At 40.2% G+C, this 15,224-nt stretch overlaps 1 protein-coding gene across 9 annotated transcripts in view; it reads right to left on the bottom strand.

Moving 5' to 3' along the window:
- Positions 1 to 5,855, bottom strand: part of AIG1 (androgen induced 1) — a 265,961-nt gene extending 260,106 nt beyond the window's left edge. For 2 of the 9 annotated variants that reach the window (XM_047734172.1, XM_047734174.1), the window contains exon 1: positions 5,581 to 5,843. In XM_047734172.1, coding sequence (XP_047590128.1) covers positions 5,581 to 5,721 — 141 coding nt within the window. In that variant the 5' untranslated portion in view covers positions 5,722 to 5,843. Of the gene's footprint in view, positions 1 to 5,077; positions 5,444 to 5,580 lie in introns of those variants that run through there. The other 7 variants (XM_047734171.1, XM_047734170.1, XM_047734178.1 and 4 more) reach the window with 6 other exon arrangements.
- Between the last annotated feature and the right edge of the window lie 9,369 nt (positions 5,856 to 15,224).

The raw sequence follows: 15,224 nt of genomic DNA, 5'->3' as shown, positions 1-15,224 counted from the left end.
CAAAAAACCCACGTAATTTTGTTCAGAGTACTCTATGAACTACTGGCCTTCACATGACTGGCAAAGCAAAGTACCATAGTTACATAATGATACACAGAATCTCCTCTTAAGATATTTTATTTCCTATTTAAAATTAAGCCATGAACTAGAGTCAAGAATATTTTATTACAGCTACATAAGTAAATATAAGACAAACTTAAATGCTTCAGTCAGTATACTTATGCAATTTATTCTTTTCAACATTTTTTTAAATGTCAAAAATTCTTAGCATGTCTAAAAGCAAAAAAATGTATCCCCCAGGTATATTTGACCATTTCCTGCTCTTTGAACACCCCAAGCTTTTCAACATCTGAGCTCTTATTTATCCTGCTCCCTCTGTGATTTCCTTAAATTCTTTTGCAATAAGGATTTAGATAACAAAAATAAATACCTAGATTATATTACTTTAAACCTCTACAAAAATGCCTTCGCCCAGTCAAAATATAACACCACGTTTTTTGGCTTTCATAAAAATCACAATGTAAGAAACATAGTTTTAAGAATATTTCTATATATTGTGCTAAAAATCAATCAAAGGCATTATTTACAGCACTACCCAATGTCCTTTATAAAACAGTTCTGAGGGATAAATAACCCTGAAAAGTCAGTGCCTGGAAAGAACCACTCTATTTTTCCTTATAAATTGCTATGCTTCCTTTATTCCAATGCTAAGGACAACACAATCAAGTATGTATTCTTTTTTCCCTTGGTTGCCCTGAAGATTACCTAAATTTGTTTTTCAATTTCAATAAGTAACCTCTCCCTAGTACTTAATACATATTTCTCTTTTATTTTTAAGTTGTAATTTTTTTACAACATGTTTTTAATTATGCCACAGTGGAAGTCACTTTAAATATGTTTCGAAATATGTTTAAATATACTTTAAATATAGTGGGCAGAAATAATGCTGAGACTGCAACCTACAAGTTATTCCATGTTAAGTCATAATACAAAACCAGTGTGGCCTAGGGCAGCATTTACCAAACTAGAACATGCCAAGCAGTCACATAATGATCTTACTAAAAGTGTGGATTCTGCTCAGAAGGTCTGGAGTAGAGCCCGAGGTTCCATAGTTCTAATGGGCTCCCAGATAAGGTCACTTCTACTGGCCCTCAGACCACATTTGGAGGAGGCGGGGTCTAAACAGTGCTCTGCCCATGCATGAAAGAAAAGTTAGGACAAGACAAGCAATGAATATGGCAGAGACCTAGGTCACTAGAACCCTCACAATGGTGAACACTACAAATTAGAGCCAATGGGATAGCCTATTTCTCTATCAGTCTTTAAAAATCAAAACGTCTTAAATTCGGTATCAATATTAATTTACTTTTTTATATAACAAATGTCCAGCTCATGTTTTTCAGAGAAGTTGATTCTGATTGATGTGTTAGACATTGCACCATAGACATTTAAAGAAAATTATGGTTGGTATGTTTCAAAAATCCCTCTTATTCTGAATGTTTTAGGAGGAAATAGGACAAGAAAACTCACTGAATATTTGGAAAGTTTCCATTTATTCAAATGTTTACTAAACACCTATTACACTCCAGCACTACGTTGAGGTCTCAACATACAATTGCCTTTTTCTTTTAATTTATTTATTCTGGTTTTATTCCGATTCTTCATTTTTACTATCTTTGGGAGCAATCACTGTATAAGTTGAGGAATTATCCTTTAATCAGCACATAAGTGAATGAATCTGCATCATTTCAAGAAAATTCATTAGCTGTGATACTGGTTAAGGAGCTATTTAAACGTTAGTTCATATAGATTTTCTGTCTTTCTGTCTTATTTCGGTTAAGAGAGTATTCCTTCTCCTGACATGACCTATTGCATAACGATAGATTCTAAAATACTTCACAGTAAAGAAAAGATCTAGTTTTCCCCATGTTGTTCAGTTTTTATAGATTCTCATAGTGCCCATTGTTATGTCTCCTCTGCATAGTTTCATGGATGCAGTAGGCAAAAACCTATATTTTGTTTAAAGCTAAAGCTAAAATTAACCAGTTATCTAATATACATAAAGAACTAGCTGAGTCATTGCATAAGTATGACAACATTTAAGTTTCTTTCTGGGTCGGAGGATTTAAAACCAGGTGTACTAGTTTCTATTGCAGCTATAACAAATTACCATGAATTTAGTGACTTAAACATACAGATTCATTATTTTATAGTTCTGGAAGTCAGAAGTCCCAAATGGGTCTCACTGGGCTAAATCAAGGCATCAGCAGGACTTGGTTTCTACTCAAGGCTCTAGAGAAGAATTTATTTTCTGTTCTTTCTGGCTTCTACACACCTCCCACATTCTTTGGCTCTTGGCCCCTTCCTTCACCTTCCAACCGAGCAAAGTTGTGTCTCTCTGTGATTTTCTTCCACAGTCACATCTTCTTCCAACCAACTCTTCCCTTCTGCCTCCTTCCATTTTAAGAACCTCTGTGATTATATTGGGTCACATGGATGATCTGGGATAACTTCCCTATTTTAAGGTCAGCTGCCTAGCAACCTTAATTTCTTTTGCTGTGTAACCTAATACACTCACAGGTACGAAAGGATTAAGATGTAGCCATCTTTGAGGGCTCATTGGTCTGCTTAACACACCAAGACAGGTTTCCATTTCTATTTACTAACTTGAATTTTCGAAACACTTGAGTTCTCTTACAGTTTTTTCAATGCTAGAAGTTCTTAGGGGAAGAACAGGATAGGATTACTGATAGCAAAAACTTGTGTTTCAGGTTTTAACCATGAAATCTGATTCTATTGCAATGACTCTGACCCTCAGTGTAAGATATGGATATAGCCGAAATGGCCACTGCCCCAGAACCAACTGGTCCCGGATACAAGTGGCCTGAGACTCCTGATTGACGTTCTGGTAAACTGATGAGGTGGACCATGGAATCAGACTGTGGCCACCAGTATAATTCCTGACTCTGCAGTCCAAGTTGGCTAGAAAAAGGGCTTTCTCACTAAAGTTTTAGAAGCTAAACCCTCGTCCAAAATTGCTCCAATGAGCTTAGAATCATTAAAACTGTCCAAGGCACTAAGTAATCAAAATTATTTGTTTTAAACATGCAAAAAAATGAGAAGTCAGGTATATTAGAGTAGCCTAATTTTTCCATGTCATTACTAAGGACCGTGCAGGAGACTATTTCAACAACTTTACAGTGCATAAGCTCTAAAAACTCAATCTCTAATCATTAAAAGAATAACACTTTGCATGAATGTTTTTATGAATACAGTCTAGACAGACCTTCTCATAGGAACTCTTGATTAAAGATAATTATTAGGTTTCAATCAGAAGTCACAGAAAGTAAAAAGTCTGAATAGGCTGAAGGCCCTACAAAAACTGAATCCAAATACGAAACAAACGGAATCAAGTTTGAATTTATGGCCTGAATTCTAGGAGATAAAAGTATGTTTGTGGTGATTAAATACTTAAAGCAGGCACATCCCGTCATCAAATGCTAAAATAGAAACTGTATGGCAGTTTCCGCAGAGTCAAATCGCCTCTACTGTGCTATCATGTCATACAAAGGTTATGGGAAGTATATTGTTTCTTGAGAGCCTTGTTATTTAACACACAGTAAGCAATGCCCAATGTGAGAAGTCGTCATCTCTCACAGGTTAATGGATACCCCAATTTCTACCCCTCTCACCTGCTCTCCTCCACCCTCACTCCCCTAAAACTGTTCCTAAATACAAAGGTGCTTCTGAGAACTATCCATAGCTCCCATGGTCCTGGAAGGGTCTCCAACAATACTTCAGCTCAGCACTGCTCCTTGGCGACACCAAAATGGGCCAGCTCTAAGTGAGATCTGATTAAGGAATGGGAAAAGGGAGGGATCCAAGAGGAATTTTATTTGCATATCCCCTGAAAGAATTCCGAAAATCTATGCACATATTTTTAAATAACATCTAAACATTTTTAACAGAAGTTTAAACACTTGAAAAAGGAACATGATTTCGAATGCTCTGATACATATTTATCAGAACCTCAGGGCTGCAGATTTCACTCAATCTATGGTAAATGTCTGCTCTATCACATAATTGGCAGAGCCCACTCTCATAGACAAGCCAATCAACCCAATAAGACTTTCTGTCAAAACAAGCCTGACTTCGTTTTTTTCAGTCAAATGTGAAAATAGTCCTGGTGACAGTCTGTATTCTGAATGCTAAAAGGAACAGATAAATACAGCACAGAGCCTTGTCATGTGCTCACCCCTTGGATGAATGAGGAAAAAGGAAGGAGAACTGACAGGCATTATCCATGTTCAGAGGCAGATCAGTTTCGAGGAAGAGAAGCTGAGAATCTGAAAACTGAAACCTTGAAACCCTCTATGTCCTGGGAAGTCTTGGAGCCCAAAGGCATGTACATGGTTTGGAAACTGCTGAGAAAAAGTGCTTAAATTCTTCTTTGAAAGTATCTAACGTGAAACAAATATGAAGTGGTGTTTCTTTAAAAAAAGGCCCTCTGGCTGCATTTCTTTGAGGGATCCTAAGCCTCTGGAAATACCTTAACACAGGTATCATGTTCTCCTCATCAAAAGGGAGGGTCAACGATTAGAGATTATAACCTTGCTTATCTGCCAACCTTGTGTATAATCTAGGATGGGCAGTTGTGCTGTCCCAGGATTTGCTTCTACATTATCTCTAGTCCTTGGAACTCCTTGATTTGTTCTAACCCTCTACCCATAATTGGTCATTGTTGAGTGTGTTTCACCAAGTCTAAATTAGTCGCCTTTCCCCTTTAAACTCCTAGATTTCACCCCATGTCACAATTGGGCCTAATGCTCATATTCTGATGCTCTGAACTTTTTTAGTGCCAGAAGTAGATAAACTTAAAAACAAAAAACAAAAAACAAAAAAACTGCAACTGCCAAGGCTATCCTGTTGTGCCGACAGGGCTGCTTATGCAAACTACTGAAAACTCAGTTGGAATTAGAAGGAGTGTAAAGACATACTGGTAACGCATTTTTAAAACCTCTCACCTAATGTTTCTGGGAGAAAGGTTAGAAGTAAATTACTGACAATGGGCAAGAAAACAGATGCAAAGGAGACAACTTTATTAGGGGCTTTCTCTTCTTTATGAGGATTTTGGTCCTTTCAGAGGAGCTCCAAGTAATTCGACAATACCCAGTTTCCTTCAGTTGCTGCAACTTGATCCCACGGTGGGTGCTCTGGAAAGCACGCTGCAGGCGAATGGGTCTGAGGCCACTCCAGATCAAGGTCGTCTGATCCATTTGTTAAGTTGAGACTCCTTCCGTGTCACCTCTTAGAAGCAGGTCTGTGTTCCCCTCCAAAGAGCCCACCACCTGGCTGTGCCCACTTCCATTCGTGCCCCAGCTACCACGTAAGGGGTGGTTCAGAGGTGCTGCTACGGGGGCAGCCAGGCCTTTACGCGCAAGTACTGAGGGAGAGGCGAGCACACCGGTGGAGGCTGAAGGGGCGCGCGCGCGCGCAGGTGCCCGCGCACCCACCCCACCCCCGCTACACGCACCAACTCGGGGTGCAGGGCGGACGCGGGAGGGGAGCGGAAGGCCTTACCAGATCAATGAACGTCAGGAATTTCCAGCTCCCGCCGTAGGTCTGATGCGAGGGCATTTCGATGGCCTTGTAGTTGCACAGGATAGAGCAGTAGGACAGCAGGATCGCCACCCGCAGCACCTGGCACGGGACAAGCGCCATGTTCGCGAAAGGCCTGGCAGGCTGGAAGGCGAGGAGGGAAGGCTGGAGGCGCAGCGCGCGCGGGGGCGGGCGCCGGGGGAACCCTGGCGCGGCCAGCCGCAGGGCGGGCCGGGGCGGAGCCGGGCGGAGTGGGGCGGGGTCAGCGGCGGGCTGGCCCCGCGGGACCGGCGACCAGGAGCGCCTGGCGACCTGCGCGGGCGGGGCGGCGGTGGCGGGCCCAAGCGGCGGCCACGGCCTGGCGCCGTGGCGTCAGCTCTTTCGTCATCTCCGTCATTCTGCTCCTGCGTTCGCGGGGCCCCGGGACACCCGGCCGGGGCGCTCCCTAGGCGTCCTTTGGGTGGGTGGGCGGCCTCCGAGTGCGGCCGGGGCTGGGGAAGCGGGCGGCGCGCTGTGGAGCCGCCGCGGGTGGTATCTGCAAGGCGGGGGCAGCGGGAGGGCGTGTGTGTGTGTGGGGGGGTGTCCTGACAGAGGGGACCCCAGTGGGGACAAACATTGCAGCCGGGGGGATTGCGGCGGAGATGGTTACTGCTGGCCGAGGCGGATGCTCCGTGCGGAGGGACCGGTGGAGGCCTGGACGTGGGGTGTAAATCCGCGCGGGAGGTCTACCGAGTGACCATTTATTTTGAACCCAACTAGATTTTTACTGATAAGACTTTTAATCACTCTGAAATTACCTTATAAATTCTATTCCAGCGGTCGGACTGCCCTGTGCTCCTCCTCCACAGGAGATTTATAAATAGCATGTTAATATGTAATACAACAGGACAGACCATGAACTTTGGACAGGAGGTTTATAAGTAAAAGGTTATAGAGAAAGGGGTGTCAGATAACTGTTTCTGCTTGAAGATTGCGTTCATCTTCAAAACAAATCGTTCTGAATTTGGAAGCAAAACCCGGTGTGTAACTTAATACTAATCTTTTGAAGGTTAAACTGGCATTGCCCTTTTACTTATTTCTTTCCTACCGTACAATACCAGAGCTTAGTGGAAGGAAAATAAATATAAACTGGATTCCCTCTGCCTTCCAGTAAATGTTGTCACAGTGAAGTTGCCTCGGTCTGTGGGCAGCATTTTTTTTTTTTTTTTTTTAATCATGATCACATTTCAGCCAACCAGATGCAGGGTCAGAGTATGAAAAGACAACATAGGTATTTCCTGTGGATCCGTTTAAAACAGGTGTCCTCTCCAAATAGTCTCTGAGTCAGTGAATGTGGAATAAGGGGTCAGGGAAAGCAGAGTGTTAGAAATAAAGAGAAAGTAGCAACTCACGAATGTTTTCCTGAAAATTTCCAATCAAACTAAACCAAAATAGAGAAACCCATCAGTTTTTTTTTATTGGCCTTATAATTATGCCAGTAGAAATCGATGTCACAAAAACCATGATAATTCCAAGATCCCTCTAGCATAAAACTATTCAATTTCAATATTTGTAGTTTTATGTCCATGTAAAAATTAGGTCTGTTTCTTTTTAATTTTCATGTAAATAAGATTGCAAAATAAAAAGATCTACCAAAGATCTTACTAGGTCCTTAAAATTTCACGTTAATATGAAAGTCTCAAAGTTTGATAAACCCTTCCTACCATACATTTTAGAAAGCCATTAATAAGATTTTCATCCCCATCATTACAAAATATAACATTCTCATAAAGCCAATTAAGATTTTCGTCTGTGGGGCGCCTGGGTGGCTCAGTGGGTTAAGCCGCTGCCTTCGCTCAGGTCATGATCTCAGGGTCCTGGGATCGAGGCCCGCATCGGGCTCTCTGCTCAGCAGGGAGCCTGCTTCCCTCTCTCTCTTTCTCTGCCTGCCTCTCCATCTGCTTGTGATCTCTCTCTGTCAAATAAATAAATAAAATCTTTAAAAAAAAAAAAGATTTTCGTCTGTGGTCACTTTCTTTTAAATAAATAATTATAGCACTCAAATAAATGTTTGAACCCATTCTAATGGGTTTGCTTTTGTTATTTTGGATTAGATAACCATTATTAAATAATTTTGTGGAGTTCCTTTTTGTTCGTTTGTTTGTTTGTTTTGGAGAGGTTGGTTGGTATGGGAGGGGCTGAGGGAGAGAGAGAATTCCAAGCAGGCTCCAGGCCCAGGGTGGAGTCCAATGGAGGGCTCCATCTCACATCCATCTCACAACCCTGAGATCTTGACAGTAGCTGAAATCAAGAGTCAGATGCTTAACCCGGCTGCCACTGGAGTTTGTTTTGTTTTGTATTTTTTTTTAATGAAACACCTGAATAAACCTTTACTCAAATATTTTATGAGAATGTCAGTCCACAATTTTTGGAACTTTTTGTTAACTATTAGCATGTCCAGGTTGTTCTTTTGGCTTTTTATACCGTATCTAATAATCTTATGTTTTAAAGGTATTTTTTGTGAGAAAATTTTACATACATTGTATTTTTACAGTGTAATTAATACAATGGGATATTGATCTTAAGACTTCACTCAGTACAGGTAATCCCTTTTTATGAACTATAATATGTTATTTACTGATATGTATTTACATGATGATTGAGTATTGGAATTAGAGAAGAAAAAACTCTATAGAGGAAATACTTGCATGTCACTTCTTTAGCTTTTTCATTCTACCACACAATTATTGGTGATAGAGAATAACTTTATTCAGTTGAATTTCATGAAAACATGTTTTCCAAGGGAAGATTTCAAGACTGTACCTTAATTTCTAGTTACTGTAGTGTTCTTTGATTATTGTAATAGCACTTAACTCTTAGTTCATACTATATGGGCTGAAGATACTCTTCCTTAAGAACTTCTAAAAACTGCTACAGACGCTTGTTTGTTTGTTTCTTCCTTTCTTTCTTCCCTTTTCTCTCTTTGTTTTTTTTTTTTTTGAAGGAGAGGGTGTCTGACATATTGGTGATGATAATCCTTGCTAATCTTGGAAATGACAGGGACCCCTGTGTCTCCCTTATGTTGTATCCAAGTAGCCAACTTTATAGAGCTGTGAGTCTTTTCTTAGAAATTCAGGAAGAAGAATTATACATATGCATATCCTTATAATGGCCAATGTCTATGCATTTCCTTTGGTTCTGTATTTGCATTAGATAAACATTTTCTAACAATATCAATATATTTGAGCAAATCCTTTACTCCCCTTCACATTTGTCTGTGCCACAAGTGTAAATATTGGGATATATTTCTTGGGCATGAGGAAAATTCCCTCAGTATTGTAGAAAAGACACATTTGGGTTGCTTATTTTTTCCTCATTATAGAAGTAGCATACGTATGGGACACCTAGGTGGCTCAGTGGGCTAAAGCCTCTGCCTTCGGCTCAGGTCATGATCCCAGCTGGGATCGAGTCCCACCTCTCTCTCTGCCTGCCTCTCTGCCTACTTGTGATCTCTGCCTGTCAAATAAACAAATAAAATCTTAAAAAAAAAAAGAAAAGAAAAAAAGTAGCATATGAATGATATTAAAAAAAAATTACCCCTGTTCTCATCAACCAGAGAAAACACTACAAACATTTCAGCACATACCAGACTGTCTCTTTACAATACACACATAACGACTTGTGACATACTGTGTAACAATTTGCATCAAAAAGACTTTTATTTAATAAGAATAATCTCTAACTATTTAAAACTCTATAAAATCATGTTTAATGATTTCATAGCATGATGTAATATGAAGATATCATATTTTTCTTAAACTTTTCTCTGGGTTTGGGCATTTTCGATTGTTTCTAGTTGTTTTTGTTTTTGTTTTTTGTCTTTGTAAATACAGTGTAATGTCTGCATTTTGAAGTGAGGAAGTCATTTTTAAGGATTATTTACAGCTCAAAACCATTTAGGAAACCACCCTTTTATAATCTAATGTGTGTGTTTCTTTACACGGGTTTATATGAACTGAGGTACCAAGGAGAACTCCTTAGCCCTAGAGGGCAGTTGGGAAAGATTAAGATCTAAGTAAAAGAAGTAGGTAAAATCATTCTTTTTTCCAGCAATTGATGCTCATTACAGATTTTTAAAATTATCTTAGATATCAGACACAGTACCAGTGATTTCCTCCATCAGATTTTTTTGCTATAAACCAGGAAGAGTAGTTGCTTACAGGCTAACTGAGCAACCATTAGTGGTTGTGTCCATGTTGTTGGCTGCGGCAGTTTTCACAGATTTAAAAATGGGCTCTATTTGCTATAGAAAACTCTACTAAATCATGAGATTGCAAAAAAAACCAAGGATTCCACAGAAAGTCACTGAAAAGCTTTAGAGAAAGTAATGTTGAGATTATACACAAGTCACCAGCTAGCTCCCATACGGACCTGAAACCTCCCCCTGAATCCTTGGAGTCTAGCAGTGCATTTGTCAATGACTCCCATCCTGCTTGGGACGTATCTTTGTGTGCATATATCCAGATCCAGCACATTCAGCAGGACTTGGCATAAATCCACTTTAACAATCCTCTTCAGGGGCGCCTGGGTGGCTCAGTTGGTTGGGCATCAGACCCTTGATTTTTGGCACAGGTCATGATCTCAGGGTCAGGGGATCAAGCCTGGTGCGGGGCTCCTCACTCAGCGGGAATTCTGTTCAAGATCCTCTCACCACCTCCATCCCATCCCCACTCCCATGTGCATGTGTGTGCACACTCTCTTTCTAAAATAAATAAATAAATAAATCTTTAAAAAATTTTAAGAAAAATGCATACAAACATACATACATAAATATATAAATAAAATTAAAAATTAAAAAAAATAGTCCCTCTTTAGCATATAGGATGTGATCTTCCTGCTCTAAACAATCCACATGGGTGACCTACTGGTGATTCAAATTCCACATGTACTCATCGTACTCATCATTTTTTCTCAAAAACTAGCCCTGCGGAAGTGTTCTTATTCTCTGGGTACAGCACCAGCGTGCTGTGTTAGAAATGTCAGGATGGAGCCAAATGGCCTGGAGGTGCCAGTCATAAGATACATATGGACGTATGGCAAGTTGAAGGTAATTCAGTCGCCAGAATTCTCAGGGAGGGGACTGTGTGTTGTTAGGAGAAACATTTTCAGAACCAACTTGGGTGAATAGGGTGACAGGGAAGAGAGACTTACAGCATCTAGAATAATCTCCCATGGTATCAGGGTAATTGCATAGCTTTTGGTTTGCTGAATGAACTATACACAGGAGTTTGGAACTAGAACTCAGTTGTTCTGCATCATAGAGCTGAAAGGGGCTTTCTTCCCCATAGCCTTCAGCCTCTATTCTAAATAAATACTGAGCAGATATTAAAGATATCTCAGCGTTCTTAAGCTCAAATCCTTTGGAAGCTAGGCATGTATCCTAATTAAGTAAAGCTTATTGTAAAGTTATAGTGCATAATTTGCTTTGTTAAAACCCAGAGTAAATGCCTAACTAAATGCATTGCAACTCAAAATTTTAAAAATTTGAGTGCCAAGATGCACACACACACACACACACACACATCTGTGTGCTTGAGTCAGTTTTAGGTAGGAACCTTGGAATTATAATTTTGCAAGAGTGCCATGTTGACATCTTACCCAGGGTGTCCAAAAACAAAACAAAACCAAACAAAAAACCCACTGTCACTCACTACTCCTCATCATCTATAAAAGTTAAGGCCACTTTGGCTGTAATGGACAACTCTATTCCTTGAAACAGGATGAAGGAAAATATGAAGATGGGTGAAGAGAACATGTGTACACTGCCCCTTAAGGAAGGTTTATAAAAGAAGATTCCACACGATTCCACCTTCACCTCATTAGCCAGCACTCTTCCACGTAGCCACAGCTAGTGAAAGCAACCTCCACTCTGGGTGGCCACATGTGAAGCCCCAAATCAGGGCTCTTTCAGTGGGGAAGGGGACTGTTATCAGTTGAATTGTGTCCTCTCCAAAAAGGTATGTTGAAGTTCAAATCCCCACTACTTCAGGAAGTGGTGTTACTTGGAAATCAGGTCATTGTAGATGTAATTAGTTAAGATGATGTCATACCTGGATAGGGGAGATCCTTAAGCCAATGCAACTGGTGTCCATATAAGAAGACAGAGTCAAACAGGAAGAATGCCATGTGAAGATGAAACCAGAGATAAGAGTCATGACAAGCCAAGGAATGACAAAAGATTGCAAACTGTCCCCAGACGCTAGGCTAAGCTTGGAACAAGCTCTCCCTCACAGGCTTTAGAAGGAACCAACGGTGCTGATGCCTTGATTTCTAGCCTCCAGAACTATGAGACAACAAATTTCTGCTGGTTAAGCCATCCAGTTTGTGGTACTTTGCTATTGGCATCTCCAGGAATCTAATACAGGGAAGAGAACAGATATCGGGAGATCACTACCAGTTTCCACCACAACATCTAACCAACAGTTAAATTCCAGGAATATTTTTTCTCTGCCACATTTGTCAGCTCTGAGCCTTCATTTCTATTTCTACTGCTCTTGCCTTCTTAAATGAACTCGGTTACTTTTGCTTCTATCATTGCATCTTGGCACCACCCTTATCACTTATACTAGAATTATCTTCCGGAAACCGCAGGTCAGATTGTATCACTCCCTCTCAACAAAAAGAGTGATTTCCTCATGGCCCATAGGCAATCTCACTTTCTTATAATGGTGTTCAATGCCTTCCTGAGTTTATCTGACCTTAACTCAACGTTTCAACTTCCATGACAATACCTTTTACAATAATATGCATCTCATTATCATAGGAACCAAAAACTCAACACTTATTTTTATTCTTCTATGCCTCTTGGGCACCAATGATTCATATCACTTTCTTCATCTGTTGAATGTCTTTTCATCTCTCAAGGCCCAGCTCTGACTGAAATTTTCTAATAATGCATATATTTGCAAATACTTGCCCACTAGGAAGTTCTTTCACATTATACTAAATGACAATTGTAGAATCTTTTGATGGGGCAGCTCAGGAGTATCGCTGGGACAACCACCATCACCCTCTTGACAGGGGATTGCCCTGATTCCCTTCACAGGGAAGTGGCCAATTCACTTGGGATGCAGTTGTCAGAGAACATTCTCTCTCTTTTGTAAGATGGAAAGCATATTTCTTAATAGTTTGAGATTACGTGAAGCAGCTAATTAAACTATTCCCTTGGATCCCAGAATCTTTGTCCATAAAAGGCAAGACTTTGGGGGAATTGGTAGCCTCGGCAGTCAGGCAATATTACAGAAATGTGGAATGCAGGGATGGTGGGATGGGTTGCTACTTACTATATAAAGCAACCTTTTCCCAGAATTAAGGGCAGTTCATTTATTGGCCCTCTGTGTTAGTTATCCTCAGAGCTAGTTAAAAGTCCAGTTTAGAAGCTAGTATAATAAACATTCAGCACAAGAGAGGAGTTTGATAAAATTAAACCAAACACCATCATTTTGTTTTCAGAAAACATGATTTACCATGAGAGATGGTAGCATCAAGCCATCCGCCAAGTGCCAGAAGCCAGATTAAATTATCTGTGAAGTTGGCCAACCGAGAACAGAGAGAACTTCGACTTCCCTTGTCCCAAGGGAAGACCTTGGTAGCCGAGCAGGCCTCCTGGAGCTGAGGCTAGTTCTGACACCTAGCCCCAGGAGCCGAGCATTCACTATCGACTTCAGAAGTTCATGTGTCAAAATTAGCAGGTGAATTGTTCACATCGCTGACAGCTGGACTCTGAACACAGAAGAAGATAGGACACCCATAAGGATGTTTGGAATGTTACCTGTGAACACAATGATCTGTTAAGCCAAGCCATGATTCTGAGTAAAGTTAGAAACTGCTGGAAAGCCTCCTAAGAAATATTCCGCTAGCACAGCCTTTCCTTAGTCCTTTTTATTCTGTTTCACTGCGATACGATGATGAGAGCTGGATGGAGTAGCCATCTTCTCAGTATGAGGAAAACAACCAGGGACATTGACCCCGACATCCATAACCTACTGAACCAATGGCAACAGCAGCCTCCCTACCTGTGGGCTTCTTGTGAGGTGAGAAAAATATCCCCCTCTTTGTTTCAAGTGATCTAGTAGGCTGTTCCATTACCTGCAGCTAAAATGTGGTACAGGGAGGTAACTGGAGTTATTTCTTGGCATGCCTTAAAACGTGCTGAATCACAGTATAGTAGGAGAGAACTAAGACCAGGATTCCAACTTAGGTATGTTTTTATTTAACAAACACTCCTATAACACTGCAGGCCAGGCTCTGATCTAAGCACTTGACAAATATTAACCCATTTTCTCCTCACTAAGGATGGTTACTATTATTATCCCCATTTTAATTAAAAGAAAATGGAGGCATAAAGAAAATTAAATAAACTGCCCAGGATCATACAGTCAGTAAAATGGCAGAGCTGGGATAAAAAACCAGCTTTTGGGGGTTCTTCGTTATTACATCACACTGCCCGATGATGCCAGTCAGTTCCTATCCCATGCCAGGTTCTAATTCCCCTTCTGCTGCTATTGGGCCATGTGATTTGGGTTGTGTCTCCTCATAGTTTACAGTTCTGTACCCTCCTCCCCAAGGCAGCTGCCCACTGCACCCACGCTGATCAGACAGAAACGTATTGGGCAGAAACAGCATCTGTATTTCAGCATCTTTGGTGACATTTGGTGAACCAGACATCATTGTCTGATTCTTAAGGATGAGAAAATTTGCGATAAGAGTTCCACAAGCCCACAAACCACCTTATCATAGCCTTCATGAAACTTTCATTATTGACAATCTTTTTGTTATCATTTGACCATGTCATTGAATTTCATGGCACGGGAGGCACCTGAAGGTGCCTTGGACAAACTTGAGCTCTATCTTCTTTAAATGAATGCTTCATCATTTCTTCATTATGCTTATGCTTCATTTTTCCATTATTCCTTGCACATAAATTATACTCCATTTCTCCATTTTCCCTGTCACATAAATTACATCTGATTACCAGATTCATCCAATTTATTATATTTAGTGTAATTTATTTTCCAGAATTGTGTAATGATGTTTCTTTAAGTTTTGCTTAAACTGATGGATTATTTTCTTTCACAATACTCTGCTCCTTTACCTTAATATTTATTGAAGGCCAGACATCTTTGTATCGACAGTCACAGAATGACAGACTCTTCTATTCAGAGGAAAACTTAAAGATTGTCTGTTCCAGGCTCTTTATTGTATAAATGATCAAATAGGCCCAGAAATTTAAGTGACTTGCCTAAAGTTCATTACTGGCAGAGCTGGATCTAAAACTTTCCTTAGGGCAATTTTTTCTTTCCTTTTTATTTTACTTAAATTAATAGATTTTATTTTTTTAAGGAAAGAGTTTTAGGTGTATGGAAAAATTGAGCAGAAAGTATAGGAAGTTGTCATACACTCCCTCTCTCCCCACCACACAGTTTCTCCTATTATTAATATCTTGCATTAGTGTGGTACCTTCAATAAAATTGAGGATTATTACTGATTAAAATTTATAGTTACATCAGGGAAAACTACAAAATCTTCAACAAAATATTACTAAATCAAATTTAATAATGTATAAAAAATTATACAACCATGACCAT

The sequence above is a fragment of the Lutra lutra genome, chromosome 6 (assembly GCF_902655055.1).
Source record: "Lutra lutra chromosome 6, mLutLut1.2, whole genome shotgun sequence".
Lineage (NCBI taxonomy): Eukaryota > Metazoa > Chordata > Mammalia > Carnivora > Mustelidae > Lutra > Lutra lutra.
Note: the sequence above shows the minus strand (reverse complement) of the source record. Positions and strands in the feature narration are given on the sequence as shown.